General features: G+C 40.9%; 1 protein-coding gene across 5 annotated transcripts; it reads right to left on the bottom strand.

Annotated features, from left to right (window-relative positions):
• Positions 1-901: 901 nt before the first annotated feature.
• On the bottom strand, positions 902-12,626 carry LOC120107079 (zinc finger BED domain-containing protein RICESLEEPER 2-like). 5 transcript variants are annotated; one of them, XM_088711327.1, is made up of 4 exons: positions 12,328-12,585; positions 10,043-10,342; positions 3,606-3,731; positions 902-3,134 (listed from the first exon to the last, which is right to left on the bottom strand). In XM_088711327.1, the coding sequence occupies exon 4, from the start codon at positions 3,131-3,133 to the stop codon at positions 1,094-1,096; it is 2,040 nt and encodes a 679-aa protein (XP_088567453.1). In that variant the 5' UTR covers position 3,134; positions 3,606-3,731; positions 10,043-10,342; positions 12,328-12,585; the 3' UTR covers positions 902-1,093. The 5 variants fall into 5 exon arrangements, with proteins under 5 accessions (XP_088567453.1, XP_038976162.1, XP_038976160.1 ...); XM_039120234.2 differs by lacking the exon at positions 10,043-10,342 and having other exon boundaries at positions 12,328-12,626; XM_039120232.2 differs by lacking the exon at positions 3,606-3,731 and having other exon boundaries at positions 12,328-12,616.
• Between the last annotated feature and the right edge of the window lie 11,699 nt (positions 12,627-24,325).

Consider the following 24,325-nt stretch of genomic DNA (forward strand, 5'->3'; position numbering starts at 1 on the left):
GCATAGGTCGGTTTCGAGATGTATCACCATGAACTCTATCGCCACAAGCATCCTAAACTTATCCCAAAATGATTTTAAATAACAACGTTCGTAAACATTATATCATTATATTGCTTATTACAACCATTATAATGATTGTTAGAATGGTTTCAATCATCTCTCATTAAATTATTAAAATAAATAACAAAAATAAAAATATAACAACTATTATTTTTTTTGTTGTTTCTCATTATAATGATTTCTTTTGTGTTTTTTTTTTTTTGGTTCTTCAAACTTTAATTTTTGTCAAAATTCCTACAAAAATATTTATAAGGTCCAAAAAATATATTATTTTATCTAATAAAAAAAGGAAAAGATAGCACCACTGTATTTCTTTTATCATCCATTATGTTTCATTACAACAGCTATTATTTTTAGCAATCATTTTAGTATTAAAATTTAAAAAGTTGCTGTCTAAAATGAAAAATAGCTACTATAACTGTTATAACGTTTTTTTTCGTTTGCTATGATAAACAGTAGAAATCCGTAGTAATTCCGCTTGAGATCAGCAGATGTTTTGACATTAGGAAAAAGGAGCCTCCTCTCCACGAAATATTTTGGTCATAAACTGCGAAGACTACACATGCTTGAAGACAGACAACATCCCTCATAACAAGGCAATAAAATCATATATAGATCATAAGAGAGTATTCCCCTGATAGTATCCCGCCATGAGCAACGGTTTTCCGGATCATTACAAATACATCATCATCTATCGGACAGGAATTATTGCTTGTTCCATACTATTTTGCAGAAAGCAAAAAAAAAAAAGAAAAAAAAAATGAAACCGTAGGGAGATCTAAACTAAAATGATTCATGAGCACATACCCTAGGCAAATGCTGCAACAGATGAAACGGAATATGAAGCAACTAGACATCATTTAAAATGTCCGACAAAGATAAGTGGAAGCCAATACACAGCAAATAAAGCTGAGTGCTAGGATGCCCTGTCATTGTCCTACAAAGTTAACAAGTTGATGCAGCACTCAAGCAATATATGCTCATCCATACATGAAAGCTGCTAAAAAAAAGTGATAAAATATTTATGCATAACCTACATCTCCATTTTGACGATAGCTGTTGATGGTGGCTCTGCCATGGTGGGCAAATATTGGAGCCAGTCTTTTGCACAGAACAGCGCCTCCACTGTCTCAGGACGCAAGGAGCTTCGATACTCATCGAGCACTCTGCTCCCAGTTCCACTGGCAAATATGGAGGAGCCTGTACTCACCATGGACATTGGAATGGCCAAGATATCCCGAGCCATCTTGGAAAGCGTTGGATACTTGAGATTGTTGAGCTTCCACCAGTTCAAGATATCAAACTCTTGGATCCGTGGGACAAGGGACTCTTCCAAATACTGATCAAGCTCTGACTTAGTTGGCTGGTTCACGGCCATCTCAGAGAGATAGAGATCAAAGTCTAGAAGCCCATCACCAGTGGAAGCCGGGGTTGCAGGCCGACAGCTGTCATTGCCATTGATGTTGTTGGTGGTGGCTTCCCCTTGTTCTTCGTAAGCTGGAGTCAGTGGAAGTGGTTGGGCAACATACTCAAGATAGAGCTCGTGAATGCTATCGTCCACTACCTTGACATATCTAGCAGCATCTGCACCGTAAATTTTTGAGAAACTGAACTCGACAAGCTTCATCTTGAAACGAGGGTCCATAACCACAGCAATTGCCAAGACAAGGCTGCAATCTTTCCAATATTTGTCAAACTTCTCATGCATCTCTTTAGCAATGCTGCTCACCAAAACATCCTCATTCATTGTTGCAGTAGCCAGCTCTAGTTGGATTTTCCATGCTTCATGGAAAAATATATTTGCAGTTGGATCAGCTGTTGCCATAATGACATTTGCAGAATCATACAAAAGCTTCAGATATGTGCAAACAATCTCCACCTTCTTCCAGTCCTCAGTCGATGGTGCTTCATTATAGTTATCATCGCATGTCTCCAAGACAGTAAATGCTTGTTTATATTCCAGGGCGGCCACCAGCAGGAGGTAAGTTGTGTTCCACTGTGTTGTAACATCAAGAGATAAGGTCTTTGTGCTAGGAATTTCAAGTTGTAAGGCAATCTCAGCAAATTTTTCTTCACGGGCTAGAGAAGCTTTAACAAATTTCACACTTTCACGGATGTTGTATATAATACCATGAATTGAAGCAATCACATCCTGAGCAACTACATTCAAGATATGGGCGTAGCAACGGACAACAAACAACTGACCTTTGAGCATGAGTGTGTTCTTGTTGGACAGGTGATCTCTGAGATTTGCACTATAGATGTCATGGGACGAGCAATTATTGTCTAAAGTGATGGTGAATAACTTGGACTTCATGTTCCAATCTGAAAGGCTAACCCCAATAACTTCACTAAGAGCATTTTCTGAATGAGGAGACGATACCATCATGAAGTTAAGCATTCTTCTGTGCAGCCTCCAGTCACTGTCGATGAATTGTCCAGTAAGACAGACATATCCGAGAGTCTGACTTGTTGTCCACAAGCCTATGGTGAGGCTGACTCTTCCAGGCATAGTTCCAAAGACTTGCATGAGGTTTTGCTTTTCCTTATGATAAATGGCTAATATTTCTGCTTCAATGGAATTGAAGTCTACCATCTTGAACCGAGGCTGAAGACTTTGAATGAATGATATGAAAGCAGGATGTTCCACCATGTGAAGAGGGTAGTCATGCACAATGATCATCTTTGCAAGATAAACGCAGCTAACATCCTGGTCAAATGCAGCATTTGCAAAGCCAGAGATTCTGTAACGTCTTTTGGGAGGTGGTTCAGAGGAAGTATCATCGATTTTTGAACCTGAAGTAAGTGCAAGCTGTTTCTTTTCCTGATTTTTGATTTTAGGACAGGAGCCCAGAGCAATGTGCCTCTTGAGGTGGCTAGTGCCTGCAATCTTTGAACCACTACTGTAAGCGAAGGTTTGTTTGCACAATTTGCAACAAGCCCGTGTACATCCTCCCGACACAGCTTCAATGGTAAAGTGTTCCCAGACCAATGACTTCTTTCTCCTGCGCCTTGAAGGTTGTGGAGTTGTTGTTTCTGGACTGACTGGTTCAGTGTCACTAGCTCCTGCCATGCTGAAAAAAAAGCGAACCCTGCTTTAAGAGAAACTATATGAAAAGAGAACAATTATTAACATGATTTCCAGTTCCTTCCGTTCCTAAACAGTGCACTTATTTAACTAAAAACCAAACATCACATAGTTCTTTCAGACGAAAGACAATACACCTTTGATGGTGCAGCTCTTCAGACATAAAATTATCTAGAACTTCTTTATCACCCTTTTCTCTTTCCATGTTAAGTCCTCGTAACATTAATTAAAAAAAACTATCCTACTCATCTTAAAGTTGACAGCATATAATTTATAATTAATGAAAAAGAAACAAAAAATTCAGAATTCAACAAAGAAGATGATGTAATTATTAGAGTAGGAAGTGATACTATGCATGTAGGAATGATATACAAGCATGCAACAGAGACACAACTGGCAATTGACCGAATGGCTATGCACAATCAAATTTGAGAAGGTCAATATCTAACATTCTTACCTTGCATGTGATGCCTATAAAATTCTAGGTGTGATGCCTAGAAAATATCTCTTTTCATCTACTTTCTTCTTTAATTACAGCATACTAAAACCTCAAATTCAGATCTGATTCCATCCCCAGAAAACCCTGCAACCAAAAGCAACAAAAACCATAGGCACCCATCCATCAAATAGCTGTCAAATTCACAAAACAAACAAAATATTTATTCCTGTTTTTCTACTTCCAGCTCACATAAAACTGTCAAAAATCCAGCTTTTTGCCTCAATTTTGCACCCAAATCGCTCTCCATTGATATACCAACTAAATCCTAGCTTCTTACACAATTTCTTTACACTTTTATCCCGAAACAACCTATTAAGCATCCCTGAATTTTTCCTAATCAATGCTGTCCTACATCAGTTTGGTATCAGAGCTGAGGTTTGCAACATGTTGACAGGTATTGGAAGGCCTCTTAGATGAAGACTATATCCAACAAGATGAGATGCTGCTCAGAATCATGGAGCAACTAAATGGGATAAACACTTGGCTTGATGATGTTGAAAGCTGGAATTCTCAACCTAGTTATAATCCGACAGCTGGTGCTCAAGGAGAAATATCTGAAAGTGAATAATATTGGGAATGGTGAAAATCAAGAGAACCAGTTTGAAAACCAGCAAGAAAATCCTCCCCAATGATGTGGTTTGAGAGCTGTTCGTGTCCAAGGAGTTCCTCAAAATCCTAATCTTCAGTAGGTTAGAGAATTTTTGGAAAGAGCTCATTATGAACCATATGATACAGCTGATGATATCACAAAAAACGTTTGGATGGAGGTTTTGAAGTTTGAAGGAACGATTGATCCTATGATATTCTCCGATTGGCCGGGTTCTATTCAAGAGAATTTGAGATTTCTATTACTAGAAAAATTGGATCTCAAGCCAGGGAGGTTGCAGCTAAGAGGCTTGATGATGCAAATTGTAGCATGAAATCAGCACCTTCACAATCTTTCAGTCATTCCAATAGGTCTAAGCCTTCTTCTTCTTATGGGACTGGTTCTAAAGGAAAGACAGTTGCGACTAATAGACCTAATGGGAAGGATAACAAGAACACTTGTTTTAAGTATGGAGGAGCCTGGTTACATGGGGTATCAATGTCCAAGAAAGAATAGCCTATATGTTGGTGTAGAATAACAAAAGGAAGAGGAGCAAACGCAAGAGGAAGACAATGAGAAGTGTGGGATCACTATGAGGAGTTACGCAGCTGATGATTTGGAAGGGGATGAGGTAGATATTTCCCTCCTTTTCATTGTTTGAAGGATACTTGAAACCTCTAAAGTGGAGAAAGAAGATTGGATGCATACCTCAATTTTTCAGATCCTGGTTCATTGCAGAAGACAAGCAAAGAAGCCTATTATTGATGGAGGAAGCTATATGAATGTTGTCTCGGCATCCACAATTGAACGCCTCGAGCTTCCACTCTCAACCATACAAGGTTGCTTGGATTGACACCATTACCATTCTGGTCACTCATAAATATCGTCTCCTTTTCCACTACTGCTTACAAAGATTCTGTATAGTATGATGTGATTCCTATGAAAGTTGCTTATATTCTTCTTGGTCGACCTTGGCTTTGTGATCGAGATGTGTAACATTTTGGTAAAGAAAACACTTATTCTTTCTTTTTTGATAAGAAAACAATTATTTGAAGCCTATGACCTTAGCTTTGTGATCAAGATTGCTGAAAAGAAGAAATCTGGTGAGCCAAAAGCTGAAGTTGTTGCAAAAAACAAGATGACACATCTCATTATCCTAACCAAGAAATGCTTTCAAGCTAAGAGCATGAAATTGGGTGTTATTTGTGCTGTAGTAGCTCGAGAAGTGAAAGAAACACCTGCTGGTTATGACTCAAATATGCCTCCAGAAGTGACTAAGTTGCTGCTTGAGATTTATGTAGCACCTAAAGAGTTTCCTAATGAACTCTCTCCTTTGCATAATTTTCTACATGCTATAGATTTTATACTGGGGTCTCAATTGCCTAACCTTTCCACCTATCACATGAATCCAACTGAGCATGCTGAACTCAAAAGTAATAGAGTTCCTGTATAAGGAACATATTTGCAGAAGTTTGAGTCCATGTATTGTTCATGGTTTACTTGCACCAAACAAGAATGGTTTATGGCATATGTGTGCTGATAGTTGAGCTATGAACAAGATTATTGTCAAGTATTGGTTCCCTAATCCTCATCTTGATGATATATTGGATGTCATGGGAGGTTCTACATCTTTTCAAAGATAGATTTGAAGAATAGCTATCATCAAATTCATATAAGACCTAGAGATGAATGGAAAACAGCTTTCAAGACCAAGGATGGCTTCTATGGGCTGCTGGTCATGCCTTTTGACTTTGCTAATGCCCCTAGCACATTCATGGGCTTCATGACTCATATATTACAGCCCTTTATTGACTCCTTTACGGTTGTTTATTTTATTGATATTTTGATATATAGTAAGACCAAAGAGGAGCACATCTATCATCCACAACAAGTTATGAGTGATCTTTGCTAAGATAAACTTTACATAAATTTGACGAAGTGTTCATTGATAACTTCAAACATTTTCATTTTGGGTTTTGTTGTTTCTTCTAAAGGAGTGGAGATTCGGAAAAAGTCAAGTGGCCTTTTCCTTCTATTTTGCATGAAGTTCGAATTTTTCATAGATTAGCTACATTCTACTGGGGTTTCATCAAAAATTTCAGCACTATAATGGTTCCAATCACTAATTGCATGAAAGTATAGTTTGTTCGAACCAAGGAAACAACAAAAGCATTTGAAGAAGTTAAAGGATGATTGAAGCACCTGTTTTGCGCCTTCCATATTTTTCTAAGATGTTCGAGGTGTCTTGTGACATGTAAGGTGTACTTAGCCAAAGGCCATCCAATTGATTATTTTAGCCAGAAGTTGAATGAAGCTAAGCAATAGTATTCGATTTCTGATAAAGAATCCTATGTTGTGGTTCAAGCTCTTCTTTATTGGCAACATTATCTTACTCCTAAGGAGTTTGTATTGCATTCCGACCATGAAGCCTTCAAACACATAAACTCCTAAAGGAAATTGAGCTTTCCCCATGGCAAGCGGGTTTCTTTCTTACAAGATGCTTTTGTTATCAAGCATAAGGCTGAAACTAAGAAGAAACCAGCTGATGCTCTCAGCAGTGTAGTGCGTCGACTGGCACTAATTCTTTCTTCTATAGCTAACCAAGTTATGGACATTGATTTGCTTAAGAAAGACTATTCTTCTTGCAAGGATTTTAGCATCATATGTATTGATTTGATGGCTGGACAACATGCTGACTATTCAGATTTCTCTTTGAATGATGAGCATCTATTCAAAGAAATTTGCCTTTGCTTGCCTAATACCTCTTTACATGAAGAGGTCATTAGAGATTTGAATTCCAGTTGATGGCTGGTCATTTTTAGAAGAGATAAAACCATTGTGATAGTTGAGGACTGTTTCTATTGACCTACTTTGAAGTGAGATGTTGCTAGAATTGTCTTACGATATCGGACTTGTAAATTCCAAAGGAAAGAAAGAATAATCAGGTCAATACACTCCATTACATTTGCCAGATGTGCCCTAGCACGATCTAAGCAGACTTTATCCCAGGGTTGCCAAAGACCCTTAGCGATCATGATTCTATTCTTATGGTTGTGGATCGCTATTCTAAGATGGCTCACCTCAAATCTTATCAAAGATTTCCAATGCTTTCCATATTGCTGAACTCTTCTTTAAAAAAGTTGTTTGTCTTCATAGGTTGCCTAAGACTATTATTTCTGATCGTGATGTAAAATTTATGAGTTACTTTTACGGAAGATGCTGAAAATTCTTCATTTATCTACAAACTGATGGTCGAATGGAAGCTGTTAATAGGACTTTGGGTGATTTGCTTCGTCTCTGTGATCACCAACATGTTAATAATTCAGACCAAGTTCTTCCTATGACTGAATTTACTTATAACAGTTTGGTAAATTGAACTATAGATCATAGTCCCTTTGAGATTGCAACAGGTTCAATTCCAAGGAAGCCAATTGATTTGGTTCCTCTACCTATTGAAGCAAGTCCTAGTGTTGAAGTTGAAGCTTTTGTCAAGCATATTCATGAGCTACATGATGAAATTCAAAGAAAGATTGCCTTGAGCAATGAAGGCTAAAAAGCACAAACTGATTTAAGGAGATGGTCTGCTGAATTCAGAGGAGTAGGCCTGAATGTTATCCTAAGGCTACATACAAGAAACTTCATTCAAAAAGTGCTAGCGTCTACAAGATTCTCAAGAAAATCAACCCTAATGCTTATGTTCTTGACCTACTCAAAGATACGAGATCTGTAATGTCTTTAATGTTGAAGATTTCACTTTGTATCAAGGCCATGATGATGATGCACAACATGAAACCCACATTACTAGACTTCCACCAGCTCCACATTTGAAGGAGGAGATTGAAGACATTGTTAACCATCAAGTGGTTTCCATAAAAGGTGGTGGCTACCAAAAGTATCTCGTCAGATGGAGAGGGTGCTCGCTTTTAGAGCGTACATGGATTACAAATAGAGCTGATCATGAGCCTGACTTGGGCACCGAAAAATTTTAAATAGGCCTGGCCCGAAGCCTAACCGAAAATGAATATAGTTTAGGCTCGAGGCCCACTCTAATCACAAATGAAGAGCTCTAAAAGCTTGATCATGATCCTTATGATAAATTCCATGCTTTTAACTCGTCGGAGTCGAGTCTTCTCAAGCCAAGGAGAGACGGAGGATGATGGCAGCAACCACTGAAGACCTATAAAAGACATCCTAAGGTTAGTTCTAATGCTCGAACCCTGATTTGGAATGTGTTGGATAATATGGGGCCCTCTTGGAACCTCGCTTAGGATCAATTCGTCATTAAAAAAATCTCAATTTGATGTTCTCAACAGTACTATAATATGGTTCATCCTTATTAATGTTTTCTTAAAATTTTAGAGTCGGATGTTTTTGCAATTTTTCAGATTTTCTGGATATGGCTGTCATATGGCTCATGGGTCATACCTTAGGTCCATTTATATTTTGGGGCTTTATTTATCATTTTAGTGGGTTTTTATTAGTCAACATAACAGACTTGTTATTTGGTTAGTCAAAATAACAAACTTGTTATTTGAAGTCCAAGTCCTAGTAGGAGTATTAGAACTCTGTATATAGAGCTGTAATCTCTAATTATTAAAAGATAGACAAAATTTTAGAGATTTTCCTAAGCAACTATGCTCTCTTTTAGAGGTGTACGATGCAATTCTAACTCTAGATGTGATGCCTACAGAATTCTAGGTGTGATGCCTAGAAAATCTCTATTTTTTTCTTTTTTTCTTTTAATCACAGCACCCTAAAACCTCAAATTCAGATCTAATTCCATCCTCACTAAACCCTAGCAACTAAAAGCCACAAAACTTATAGCCATCCATCCATCAATGAACCGACAAATTCACAAAACAAACAAAATTTTATTCCCATTTTTCTACTTCCAGCTCACATAAAACCCTCAAAACTTCATCTTTTTGACATAAGTTTTAACCCAAATGGCTACCAATATAAACCATAGCTTCTTGCGCAATTTCCTTACCCTTTTAGCCCAAAACAACCCGTTAAGCATCCCGGAATTTTCCCTAATCAATGCTGTCTGACATCAATCTGGTAAATAAAAATTTCCATGAAGCAAAATAAAAACAACAATGACCAATTTTTGAATGTATAGGAAAATCATTATTTGGCATCACGCATCGTTAGGCTCAGCAAAATCTTCTGACATGGACCATATTATTGCATTGATATGAATGATGAGATTGATGTGAAGTAAAATGGGGGAGGTCAAGATGATGAATCAATGCATTCAAAGAAGCATAGAACTAGCACCGACTGAGATCAAAGTGATGAGCCCATAAGAGGATTTACAGAAGCATTGGCATGGAAAGGTGTTCATATTTTCAATTAATGGCCCATACAAGGAGAGAAAACATATGATAGAAAGGTCAGAAGTTGTGTGAGAAAGGATGAAAATGCTTGTAGTGACAGCAAATCTAATCCTGACAGGAATATTAAAGAAGGATTAGGAATTTTTTGTGGCTGGGTTATGGTACAGAGAAAAGAAATGAAGATGGCAAAGGACAGAACTCCCAATATCTAATTAGAAAAGAATTAAACAGACATAGATAGGAGGGAGGGAGGAGGAAGAACTCTACCCAGTCTCAGAGATATTTTCTTAAACTAACCAAATTAAAATTCATGATTTGATTTTTGAACACTAAGACTAAAAAGAACTGATAAGCTAATGATGGGAAGTTTCTTTCTTTTATTAATTTGAGTGCAAATTCTGAATTCTCATGTTTTGATCAATTAGAAATGAAAGTAAAAGAGCTCTATTTTTTTTGGTAGTGAAAAGGACCTGTAGTCTATTAGACATGCTCAAAGCCTATCCCATAGGCTTCAGCCGAGGCTCTTACTGCCAATTGCTATGGGAATGCTTCAATCAAAAGGAGTTGTCTGCAGTAGCCAAATTGACCAACAGATCAGCCACCTGGTTTGCTTCTCTGCTTCTCTACATATACATGGCAACACTAGAACATTTCCACTGGTCGATCATGTTCCATATATCATACAGGAATGGCTGAACTCATCTTTATTCTATTGAGGATCCCTCAAAAGTACATTAGCAGCAATCTAGAAAACCTAATCTTATTCATCCCTGTTGGAACAAGAAAAATAGGTGAGCGAGAAAAACAAAGCTACAATCCAGAATTTTGCAAAAACAGGGGGCAAGAGACTTTGATTGTGCATTTTATTGTACTTCTCCAGCAACTAAACCCAACATAACATTTGAAGACATTGTTTTCTTCAATTGACCAAAAAAATAAACAACTAAACTCGAGGACCTATCAAAAAAGCAATCAATTGATCCCATGAAATGAAGCAACTAATTAAATAAGAAAGTAGTTAAGAAAATGTGAAGCCAGTAAAAAGTACATGAAAATCAAATAAACCAGAACTAGAAGTGAAGTTTTATATACATCTCAGGATTTAGATTACGAGTAACAGGAGATACAGAATACGAAAAATGCTTCATTATAACGTATCATACATCCTATTTCATACATTCTATTGTTGTTATAAAAGTCAGGGTCATGGGGCTTTTGTATATTTTAGCATATAGGTGTATGATCTGAAGAATATAACTTATGTATGGAAGAATAAGTTATTGTGCGCTATACGCTCTACATTGGCATCTATGATATCAAAACATAGCCAACCAATTTCAATATATCTGCTATAAAATCTCAGCAAGTTTAGAGTAATAAACGAACCCTAAGGACAAGCACGTCCTGAACATTGCTTCTTTTTATTTCCAAATGATTTTTATTATTCTTCTGCAAATTCTCATAAACTTAAGCATGACATCTGGTGGCTTATGCCTATGCCCTTTTTTTAGTGCCTGTGACATTTTGAAGTCTGGGTAGTGCGCCCTCAAGAATTGCAAGGAGGAATTCAAAATTGCAAAAGAAGTTGACCCGAAACAAGGATAAGCTTATAGGTGGAGAGAAACAGTGAAAGCATATGTTGTTGTTTATTAAAGACAATATGAAACGACATAGAGTAGCACGAAGGTCGCATCTTGCTTCTAATAACAGTGACTGTGATTTTCTTAAATGTGAAGATACAGAAGAAATAATATGTCATTCCTATTCCAAATGAATCCAGTCCAGCAAGACATCCCACAAACTGCCTCAACTCTATACCCCTAGCCCCAAGGCAATTGACCAATACAGCTTCAGCCCATTGACTCTCTATAGGAGGTTTTCACCATGGTACACGTCTGAACATAAATTCCACATCCTTCCCACCTATACGTTAAAGGTTCCACAGGGGGCTCCATGGGTCTCCAAGTGGCTCATAAAGCATTCTTGGTGCTGGGTTCTCGCTATGTATCCTTCTAACTCACATTAGGGCCTCAAGAAATCTCTAAGACAACACGCAGTTAGGCCTCAACGTCATGACTAACAAATAAAAAAGAAAACAATATGCGATTCAGCCCATTGCTAAATATCGTGCAATTATTGTTACACATGATTCCCAAGACATCAAGCAGAGTATTACGGGGGCCTCCCTATGCTTCATGCAGCATCGGCCCGTGATCCCATCCGGGCTGCGACACGGCAGTCGCAGAACGGATGGTGAACCTAAGCAGATAGATCGGCCTTTGGGCTTCCCTCCAGCTACCTGATATTTTTATCTGGGCTCTCGCAGGCGGGCAGGGAGGAAGGCCCATGTAAGTTGTAACCGAAACCTTCCCAGGCGACCAACCTCCTCTACACTGATCCAAGGAAGAAAAAAACCCCAAATTCTCGAGTCGTTCTGGATCGGAAGCCCAGCAACACGACTTGCCTCCGGAATCGAAATCACTTGCCAGATCCATGGGATCCGGTAACAATTTAGGCCAGAAAATCCCCTCTCTTTTTTTTATTCCCTCTCCTCTCTCAATCGAACACTAAATAGATCTAACACACACCGAAAACCAAACGCGAAAAGAAATCTAGGAGCCTATAACAACGACAGCGGAACCAAAGCAAGCGACTGACGAAGAGGTTTCGCGGAAGAAATCAAATCTTACTCGGAGAAAAAACCGGGCAACCCCACAAGAATCTAAGAAGAGAAGAAAGATCTAGCGAATCTTACCGGAGATCCGAGGTCGAGGCTTGCGATCAAGTGGACCACCTCGAGTCGAACCCTAGGGGATGGAGGCGAACGATGAATGAAGAGAGCAGGAGAGAGAAGCAGCGATGGCGGGAAACTCTGATCCTTGAATTCTTCTGCTATTTTAACCCCTTGCCCCCTTCTCGAAGAGAGATGGTGGATCGGGGCCGATGGCGAGATGATGGGTCGGAGGCCCTCAGCGCATTGGAAACCCTAGCGAGAGAGCGAGCGAACAAGGGCGAGAGAGGGGGGAGAGGGCGACCGAATCCCCTTTCTTTTATGGGCTCTGTAGCCCAATGGGCTTGGGACACCGAGCCGCCGTCCAGCCTGGACGAGGACGGTCGGTCGTGCCCCGGAGTGGGCCCGGGCTTCTTCCTTGGTTCACGCTGTCTTCCTGGGCTTTGCGTGTGGGAGTCCCCAGGCTGGGACCTAATTAGCCCACATAAATTTTTATGGTTTCAGGGTGGGATGGGATTGGTTTGCTGGGATGGCTGGATCAAGTAGGTGGATCAAGGAGACTCGAGCAGGTCTCCATGCGGCTTGAAGAGGAACCCATGCCCCTTTGTGAGGGGATGATGGACCAATGCGGAAGCCCAAGCTGTAACAAAGAAGAGCCCAAGGCTGTGCTGACGAGAGTTGCTTCCCTCTTACCAGCCCATGACTGCCCCTGCTTTCTGCGTGGACTGGGAGGCGTTTCCGGCAGTCCGACCCACTCTGATTTGTGGACTTGTCGCATTGAGGGCTATAAAATTTTAAACTTGGGTAAAATGGGCATTGTTGGCATCATGACGCAGATGGGCGTCATGGGCGATCCAGCAGCGCTTGCCGCCGCAAACTGTATAACTAGTGCACAGTTAAGAAACAAGTACATCTATAGTTTACATATATGAACATATTATTAGAAACTAAATAGAAAACTTACAATTTTTTCCATTGGTTGCGAGCTAGCACACCTGGGGAGGCTTGGTTACTGGAGTTATATGGTATGTAATTTCATATTTCATATGTTTATCCTGAAGAAACTTGTTATCATAGAAGAAAATCTTCCAGTTATAACCTTTTTTCTTTTTTTTTTAAGGAATTTCTAGTGTAATCAAGTTTAGACTATTGGAAGACTGTTGCCTAGAAATTTGCTATGTCATTATTTTAAAATAGTATTATAAAAGAATAATTTACTAAAATAAATTCAAAAAAAATTTGAAAAGAGCTTTTTGGATTGAGACGTGTGATATACACTTACTTAAGAATGTGATTCGCCCCTTACGTACGGGTTTGCAGCGAACTCGTTCCTAAGGTATAACAACCTGGCTCAGCCCGATCCTTATCTAATGAGCACGATCGCTGGTGACGCTTGACCCGATCGACTCTTTCAATTGTCTAGAGAAGAAGAAAAGATGAAAATCAGAAAGTTAAAAAGTACAAAAACTTTATCTGTGGAAGAAACTTTTGGAAAATAGAGTACCAGTGAAAAAAAGAGAAAGAGATTAAATTAGATTACGATTAATTCTAGAGGAGTCTATTTATAGACTCTATTCGGAACACCGAAGAAATGTGATGGATCTGAAGATTCATAATTTTTTGAAAACACCGTATCTTTTCGGAAACCAATGTTCTCTTTCGAAGAGTCACAAGTTTTCTAAAATAGGCGTCTCACAAAAAGTATCTAGCATTCCTTCGATCGATAAGCTTCTCTCCTTTCTCAACCCCTTTTCTTTTCTTCATCAGCTTCTTTTTCTATTCTCCTTAGTTTTTGAACGTATGGGTCACATGAGTGACTTGCCAGTTGGTCATCCAGCTTGAGCTCCTCATTAAGTCAGTCTTCCAATAGCTCGCAAGCGGTCCAACAAGAGGTCCCCTACAATCTAGGCACAGCGGAGCGTGTCTTGGACAAAGGAGATTTAGATAGGTTTTGGAGAAGCTACTATCCTATGTGTCTTCTCTCGTAGGCTGCCCGGGCCTGAGGAAAGGGCCATTTACTGTTCTCCTTGCCATCTTTGCTTGTACAAGAAATCTTTGAAGAAAGGGATGATATTTCCTCTGCACTCCATTATTCTTCTTTTAGACTAGTTTCATCTTCTCCCACCTAATTGGTCTGCAATTCATGGCGGATTATTATAGGCTTCCACTTCCTCCTAGCTCTACATGGTGTCCATCCCGCCATGGACCTCTTCCGAGCTCTTTTCATTTTGAAAGAGCATCCCTCTGTGCACGGTTGGTTGTACTTTCTTGCTTGGAAGGGTTATCAACTGATCAAAACCCCTCTTCAGTCCATGGTGGGAAGAGCCATTTCTATTTTGTTGTGTCCAAGCAAACCTAAGGGTTCAATACTCTCTGGTCATGAAGAAATCTAGGTATCAGGCTCCAAGTCTCTCTAGTGACAAGCAACAAGTACTTGAGCTCCATGCTCTGTCCGTGTTTCTCTCGTCTGGGAGCTCTTGGCTGAGCAAACTCTGGTTAACACGAGTCTGAGCCCCACCTAGCGTTAGGGTAAGGACCTCCTTATTGTTCTTTATCATCCAAGCTAAAATTGACGAGCTATCTAAGTTTCATGTTTTATATGCAGATGTGGTCTTGGAAAGCTTTACCGAATAAGGCTATTGCCGCTGTTGCTGGAAATTGGACCCGGGGGCGACCGTCGGTTGAGAAGGAGGAGCTCCGATGTTGGAATGGCAGGTGGCGGTCCGTCGGCGAGCGGCGTCCTCCGGAAAACCTGCAACAAGCCGGTGGCCGGAGTTTCCGGCGCCGGCCCTCCGATGCTTAAGTCAGAGGGGGCTAATGTGCAGGAGGAGGGAGGAGATATCTTTTCTGGGTTTTAGAGTCCAACCCCCTCTAAGTGGGAGGGTTTTCCTTTTATAGAGGGGTACTGGATTACCTGTGACATGACGGGGCGAAGTTACCGTATGATTGAGCATGTCGCCTGAATTAATGCACGATCGTGTGAATTAATGCCTTGCCGTAGGAGATCAGACTGGAGCCAAGGAGTTGTCATGACTGATCAGACGCAGCCGAGCAGATTTACCGTGGAAGGCTTGAGATCCGTAGATGGCAGGGGCCATGCGCATTAATTGTTGAGTAAGCTGGAGGTCTGCAGGGACCATGCGCATTAATTGTTGAGTAAACCGGAGGTCTGCAGGGACCACGTGCATTAATTGTTGACGGCAGTGGCAGGACATGGTCCCTGGTCGAATTGCGGAAGGATGTGACTGTGGTAGGTGAGTGGTGAGGTCGGACTTCTAAAGTTAGGCTCTCGAGGGAGATTAGGCCGAGGTCGAATGCTAGGATGAGGCATCTCGGAGTCCAGCGCCTGGTCGGACGTCGAGCCTGGTTGCTCATCTTAAGATCGGACGCCTTCAGGTCGGGCGCCTTCAGGTCGAGCGCCTTCAAACACGTGATGGTCACGCACCTATGTATTCCCGGATGACTTGTTTTTCCCCCCAACAGCCGCCAAGCGGAAGGCAATAGAGTAGGTCGTCTTTGCCTACCAAGTGGGCTTGTGCTGCCACGACTTCTTAAGAAGGTCACGGAGTAGCTAAAACTCCTCAAGCTAATCCTACTGCACCAATCTATTGGTGCGAAGGTTGATCTTCCCTGGCCTGATATCCTCATCCACCGCCTCACGCCCGCACCTCGTCGATCGGTGAACCTCATGCCCGCGTCCTCCTCCCCTGGTCGATCAGTCACCAGCATGTTAGTCTCCTCCCCCTCGGTCTATTAGCCTTCTCCTCTCCTGGTCAAATGGTAAACAACCAAACGAAGCTCTGTTAGAACGGAGGTCGTTCGGTAACTGGAATGTTTCCTTGGAGTTCTGGTTTTGGGAAGGGATTGGAGGGAGGATGACGTTCTTGGTCATCGATGCCGTCACGACTGGCGGTGGAGGCGGATGCCAGCAAGTCCCCAGAGCCTAGCAGCTATTGAACATCGCGATCCACCAAGCGTCGCGGGCGTTGGACGAGGCAAGATGCGTGAGGGCGGACGTTCTCGGGGGCAACGTATAGCAGCACTAGCCATTTGGAAACTTCGCTGCCTGCTTTGTTAGTTTCTTTCGATGTTCTCCTTCGGGATTATAAATATATAAAATATATTGGTGAGTGTTGGGATTAATGGGCACAAACTCACTGTATCCGGCTTACCAATTAAGAATTGGACTCATTCAGACATTCCATCAAACACATCACAGGCATGAAAAGATAAGCACAAAGACACCAAATTTACGTGGTCCGGCAGCAAGTGCCTACATCCACGGGGAGGAGGAGCAATCCACTATATCAATCTTCCCAATAGGGTACAAACATAGATACATAAGAGCCCAAAATATGGACTGCCAAATGATCACAATATGAGGCAATATAAAACCAAATATAAAGCAAGAAACAACCTGATCGGATCACCCTTCTGCAGCCACAATGATAGATCAAAAGTGTAGTATGCAAATCAACCTTTCTACGGCTCCAATGGTAGATCAAATGAGTATCAAAACCATACCTTCCCTTGTTGCAATTTCTGTGAACAGCAAAGAAGAAAGGGGCTCACGGAAACAGGGAAGCCACAGGAAGAAGCCACGGTTGAAGAAGGAAGAAGGAAGAAAGCCTCCAGCGAGTGAAGACAGAAGGGAAACCAAGTCAGATGTTGCCAGGAGACCGAGAGCGTACGAGAGGAAGAAGATGGGAGCGGCGGCGGCTGAAAAAACCCTTTCAACCTAAAAACAAAACAAAGCCCTTCATCCCACGGGAAACAGGTAACATGTACCTTTTATATGATGAAATGTCATTTTGCAAATAGGTCCCTCTCAAAGCCAATATTTGGAGCAAAGTCCAAAATAGTCAACAATCCTCCTCCTTGCGACAAATTATGTACCTATCCTCAAATATGGATTGATAAAATAACCTCCTCCTCACCACAAGCCCGGAAGGGCATTAACAAGTGCTCACACCAATCAAGTTCAGGAAAGTCCTGAACTTAACTGCTGTGATTGGTTTAGTGAACATATCAGCCGGATTATGAGCAGTGTAGATTTTCTGAAGCCGGACATCACCATTCTCCACCAAATCTCTGATGAAGTGATACCTGATATCTATATGCTTAGTGCGTTCGTGATACATCTGATCTCTGGCAAGATGCAAAGCACTTTGACTGTCACAATTAATATCCAAACGGTCCTGCTCGAGACCCAAATCCTGTACTAGTCCTCTTAACCAAATAGCTTCCTTTGCTGCCTCTGTCAACGCCATATACTCTGCTTCTGTAGTAGACAAAGCAACTGTAGGCTGCAAAGTAGCCTTCCAACTGACTGCACAACCAGAGAGAGTAAATACATATCCGGTTAATGACCTCCTCCTGTCCAAATCACTAGCATAATCTGAATCAGAAAATCCTGTAACAGTGCAATTACTCTGTGCGGAGAATACCAATCCCAAATTGGAAGTTCCTTTTAGATATCTAAGTATCCATTTCACAGCTGACCAGTGAGCCTTTCCAGGCTTATCCATATATCTGCTTACTACGCTTACTGCCTGTGAAATATCAGGTCGAGTACAGACCATTGCATACATGATGCTACCTACTGCACTTGCATATGGCACTCTGGACATATATCTCTCCTCATCCTCAGTCTGGGGATAGAGTGTGGCAGATAATTTGAAATGACTGGCAAAAGAAGTAGTGACTGGCTTGACCGTGGACATACCAAATCTATCCAAGACTTTCTTAATATATCCATGCTGAGTAAGAAAAAGTCTACCCAACTGCCTGTCACGACTGATCTCCATCCCAAGTATTTTCTTTGCCGGTCCAAGATCCTTCATCTCAAATGCAGTACTGAGCTCAGCTTTCAGATTTTGGATGATTGATATATCCTTGGCTGCTATCATCATATCATCCACATACAGTAATAAGTAACAAAAGGATCCATCTGAAAACCGCTGGTGATATACGCAACTGTCATATGGAGATCTGTTGTATCCATGGTCGACCATAAACTTATCAAATTTGCGATACCACTGTCTTGGAGACTGCTTGAGACCATATAATGATCTCTTGAGCAAACATACATGATCTTCCTTGTCTGGAACCTCAAAACCAGGTGGTTGTTGCATATAAATATGTTCCTCTAAATCACCGTGAAGAAAAGCTGTTTTAACATCTAGCTGTTCCAGCTCTAAATTCTGAGAAACAACTAAGGCAAGCAACACACGAATAGAAGAGTGTTTAACTACAGGAGAAAATATTTCCTTATAGTCAATTCCCTCTCGTTGACAATAGCCCTTAGCTACTAACCTGGCCTTATATCTAAAATCCTGATGACTGGCTCCCTCTTTATTCTTGAAGATCCATTTGCAGCCTATTGCCTTCTTGCCCTCTGGTAATCTGACTAATTTCCAAGTCTGATTCTTCTCTAAAGATTGTAATTCTTCAACCATAGCCATGGTCCATTGTTCAGCCTGCGGACAACTAATAGCCTCCTGATATGTGGTCGGCTCATCACCAATAGTGTCTGCAATGCTCAGAGCATAATAAACTAACCCAGCACAAGCTGAATCCTCAAAACCATACCTTTGTGGTGTTCTGATCTGACGCCTGGGTCTACGAGTGGCAATGCTATCAATCTGATCCTGACCTTCCATGGTAACCTCCTCCTGAGTCTGTATCTCTGCATCTGTCTGCTGTTGCTGCTCATTCAGAATTAAAGTATCTTCATTTGCCTGCTGCTGCTGTGATCTGATAGTCTGATCAATATTCATAACAGTCCTATCCATCTGATCCTGACCCTGATCTCTCTCAGAAGAACTTGGCTGTAGCTGCCTTAAAGGAGTAGCTATCTCATGAAATGTCACATCCCTACTGACTAAAAAACCTTGGGATCCAGGCTGTGTGCACCATAATCTGTAGCCTTTTACCCCAGATGCGTATCCAAGAAATACGCACTTCTTAGCCCTAGGGTCCAACTTTCCATCTCTTACATGTGCATAAGCTGGACACCCAAAGACTCTGAGTACTGAATAGTCTGCAGGTCTTCCTGTCCACATTTCTTCCGGAGTTTTCATGCCCAATGCTGATGCTGGAGATCGGTTTATAATGTAGCAGGCTGTGTGAGCGGCCTCTGCCCAAAAATCTCTAGTTAATCCAGAATTAGATAGCATAGATCTGACTCTCTCAATTAGTGTGCGATTCATGCATTCAGCCACACCATTCTGTTGAGGTGTACCCACTGTGGTTCTGTGTCTGACAATGCCCTCTAATTTGCAAAAGTCATTAAACTCAGTAGAACAAAATTCTAATCCATTGTCAGTTCGGAAGGTTTTCAACTTTCTATCAGTATGCCTCTCGACCATAGCCTTCCACTTCTTGAATGTGTCAAACACATCACTCTTATTTCTGATAGTGTATATCCAGACTTTGCGAGAGTAGTCATCAATAAAAGTGAGTAAATACCTAGATCCACCCTTGGATGTAATTGGGGCTGGTCCCCATAGGTCAGAATGAATATAATCTAATATACCAGCTGTCCTGTGCACGCCTGTAGAAAAGCTGACCCTGTGTTGTTTTCCGAACACACAATGCTCACAGAATCCAAGTGCACCAACCTTCTGACCACTTAGCAAACCACGTCTGCTCAGCTCCTGTAAACCCTTGTCTGAGATGTGGCCCAATCTCTGATGCCACAGGTGTGTCAACTGCTCAGTAGAAGACTGTACTGCTGAAGCCTATCCAACTATTGTACTACCATCCAAATAGTAAAGGGTCCCACACAATTTCCCTTTCAATAAAGTCAATACTCCTTTATTGATAGTTATTGATCCTCTACCCCATCTGCCCTCGAAACCTGCACTATCGAAGGCATGTACTGAGAGAAGGTTTCTCTTTAGTTGAGGAACATATCTTACATCGTCCAAAGTCACCACAGTGTTTGCATTAGATTTAATTTGAACTGTACCAACACCTTCCACTTTGCAAATACCATCATCTCCAAGAAGAACGGTGCCCCCCTCACATGATCTAAAAGAAGAGAACCATTCCTTATGAGGTGTCATGTGGAAAGATGCTCCAGAGTCCACAATCCAAGTATCAGGATGACTGACACTGCAAGCAGCTGTAAATACTGCATCATTATCATTACTGTTGTGACCTGCTGATGAAACTGCAACCGTTGCCGAATCTGAGACGGTTCCTTTATCCTTTTGTTCCTTCTCTTTCTTAGACTGTAGTAGTCTACATTCTGATTTCCAGTGGCCTGGTTTCTTACAATAGTGACAAACACCTGGTCTTCTGGACCTAGACTTTGATCTGGTTTTGGATTTGCTTCTACCTTGTCCACCTTTCTTCTGCTCATCTCTACCTCTAACTATAAGTCCTTGAGCTGGAGTCTGAACTTGATGTTGTAACTGTACTTTCAATCTAAGCTCATTGGATAACAAAGTAGCTTCTACCTCTTCAAGACTTATTGTCTCTTTTCCATAGAGCATAGTAGTAGTAATATGCTCAAAGGACTTAGGCAATGAGTAGATAAGGATCAAAGCCTTGTCTTCTTCATCTACTTCAACACCAATATTTGATAAATCAAGTAGGAGCTTATTATACTCATCCAAGTGATCTTTGAGTGAAGTCCCTTCTGCCATACGAAATGTATGCAATTTTTTCCTCAAGTACAATCTATTAGTAAGGGATTTTGCCATATATAGACTCTCCAATTTTTCCCATACTCCCTTAGCTGTATCAAGATCCACAACATTTCGCAGGACTTTATCACTCAAATCCGAAAACAAAGTTCCTAGTGCTCTCTCATTAATCTCTTCTTTGACAGCCTCATTATCTCCTAGGATTGCATCCATACCCTTGAGGGCTTTTGCTACACCCTCTTTAACCAACAAGTATTTCATTCTTACCTTCCATAGTGAGAAGTCTCCTGTGCCATCAAATACAGCCACTTCATGCCTTATGGTAGTGGAATGAGAAACAGAAGCCGAATCGTTAGCCCTAGATGAATTTTGTTGCCCAACAGTAGCCATAGCTCTGATACCAATTGTTGGGATTAATGGGCACAAACTCACTGTATCCGGCTTACCAATTAAGAATTGGACTCATTCAGACATTCCATCAAACACATCACAGGCATGAAAAGATAAGCACAAAGACACCAAATTTACGTGGTCCGGCAGCAAGTGCCTACATCCACGGGGAGGAGGAGCAATCCACTATATCAATCTTCCCAATAGGGTACAAACATAGATACATAAGAGCCCAAAATATGGACTGCCAAATGATCACAATATGAGGCAATATAAAACCAAATATAAAGCAAGAAACAACCTGATCGGATCACCCTTCTGCAGCCACAATGATAGATCAAAAGTGTAGTATGCAAATCAACCTTTCTACGGCTCCAATGGTAGATCAAATGAGTATCAAAACCATACCTTCCCTTGTTGCAATTTCTGTGAACAGCAAAGAAGAAAGGGGCTCACGGAAACAGGGAAGCCACAGGAAGAAGCCACGGTTGAAGAAGGAAGAAGGAAGAAAGCCTCCAGCGAGTGAAGACAGAAGGGAAACCAAGTCAGATGTTGCCAGGAGACCGAGAGCGTACGAGAGGAAGAAGATGGGAGCGGCGGCGGCTGAAAAAACCCTTTCAACCTAAAAACAAAACAAAGCCCTTCATCCCACGGGAAACAGGTAACATGTACCTTTTATATGATGAAATGTCATTTTGCAAATAGGTCCCTCTCAAAGCCAATATTTGGAGCAAAGTCCAAAATAGTCAACAGTGAGCTAGGTTGGAATCATGCTTGCCTCGCGCATGAGTTGCATGTAAACCATTCCATGAAAAGTTTATGACAGTTCTTTTTTCCCTCTTGAAATTCTTAGTTCTTTCTCATGTCTAGATTATATGGATTTCAGTTGAATTCACTGACTTTGGTTACAAAAGTGGAATGCGGGGAGAAGATACCGAATGGATGAAAGCGGTGCTTCGATGTCCCAATCCAATTCATGATGATTGGATTGGAGTGTTCTCCCCTGCAAAATTCAAGTAACTCGCTCAATATTTATTATCCTTTCAGATTAAATAAGGTACCAAAAAAATAGGTTTGGAATTAATCTAAAAATCATGTAGTATGAGCGAACCTTGATAAGTATTTTATCTTATATTCTTATGTTTAGTAAATGAGAATGGTTATGCATTGTTTTTTCTATTTCTCAGTTCATCTACTTGTCCTGCCGAGAATGGTAATGGCAGAGAGCAAGAGCCATTGATATTCTCAGCTCTTCAGCTTTTCAATGACCGGTCCAATCTTTGTAGCAGCAAGCATGGAAAAATGTGACACAAAATCAAGTGATTGCCTCCATTTCTTTCTGATACATGATTTCAGCTGTGGCACGCCTTACTTCTTGCTGCACACATATTTTGGTTTTTTTGGTGTGCCGAGGCTGCTTTATCATGTCAGGTTCTGTGTTGCTAGAACACCTGAGGTTCTCTCTTTATTAGCCTTTTTCTGTGCCTTCGGGTTGCATGGTTCGACTGACTTTGTAGACGGGTGTGGACTAGTTTTCCAAATCTCTGTTTCTAAAACCTATTCAAAACTATGAAAACGTAGAGGGGGAGGAGAGAAGAACTTTGAGAATATTGTCATATATTTTGTATATTTCAACGAGTACAAGAGCCCACCTTTTATAGTTGAACTCATCTAATCAACCCTATAAATAATCAATTATAGCTTATATACACCAACAAAATATGGCTAAACATGGCAATCCTGGATCATACAGCTCATATACACCAGCATCCTCCTTCATACAACTCATATACACCAACACAATATAGCTAAATATGGCAATCCTAGATCATACAGCTCATAAACACCAACATACAGCTCATATACACCAACATTCATCCTCAAACTCAAGATAGTAGCGAAGATGCCAACTTGACTTTGCTAACCAAATCACGGTGATGCCCTGATAGATGGGCTTTCGTAAAAATATCTGCAAGCTGATCCGCAGAAGCAACATATATTAATTAAATAGTGCCCTGCCTGATATGATGCTGAATGAAGCGACAATATATACACTAATGTATTTTGTGTATAAGGAAATGAAATCAGATAATACTCCTTTCTTCCTGAAAACTCTATTCTTTCTCTTCTCTTCCTCTCATGCACGTAAGTCGCCATCTTCAAGAACCCTAGGGCACGTAGCCATCAAAGGAGAAGTCCTTCACGTCCAAGGACTTGAACCAACCATCAGCTGCGCGGCGGTAAGGGAGAAGTCCTAACCTGAATAGGACTTGTGTTCGGCTATAAGCAAGAAGAGCCTATTTCCGCTTGGCTCTAGTTCTCTTCCACCATCAAAGAACCAGTGATCCATACCTCAATCAGCAAGGGGATGCCCTAGGTGCTGAGGTTTCAGAGGCGGTTCATCCCCCCACAATTGGGATCATAGCTTTCTATTTCCTACAAACTTGAGATCGTTGGCGTTTCTTTGCTCATTCAACTCGATGAGATGGTACAAGAATGACAGCTTCCATGTTGAAGGTAAGGTTGAAAGGTGGCTCCTTACTTGGTGTCCGTCGAGTGGTATAGTAGGCCCACAATATGATGGGCAGCTCGTCCACCCATAGGCCTTTAGCTCGATCAAACCTAATCTTTATCATAAAATACTCTTGATCCTAAAAAATACTGTAGAAGATTCTGTTATGCATGTTAGTCATATAGATCATGTTTCTACCTCTTCATTATCTCTAACTAACATTTATTTAATTCCTAAACTTACTTTAAATCTTATTTTTATCTGTCAATTGTGCGAACTTGGTCTTGATGTCTATTTCTCTGGTAATAGTTATTGTGTGCAAGATCATCAAATGGGTTAGCCTCTTGGGACTGCCCGTGTGACTGGACACATGTTTGAGCTCATCAATCTCCACATTCTTCTCAATTAGTTGCATTTACCTCATCTAATTCATCTTTGATTTTTTGGCACTCTCATTTGGGCCATG

The sequence above is a fragment of the Phoenix dactylifera genome, chromosome 15 (genome assembly GCF_051530095.1).
Source record: "Phoenix dactylifera cultivar Ajwa chromosome 15, Ajwa_hap1_PhDact_Kaust_v1.1, whole genome shotgun sequence".
NCBI classification, from domain to species: domain Eukaryota; kingdom Viridiplantae; phylum Streptophyta; class Magnoliopsida; order Arecales; family Arecaceae; genus Phoenix; species Phoenix dactylifera.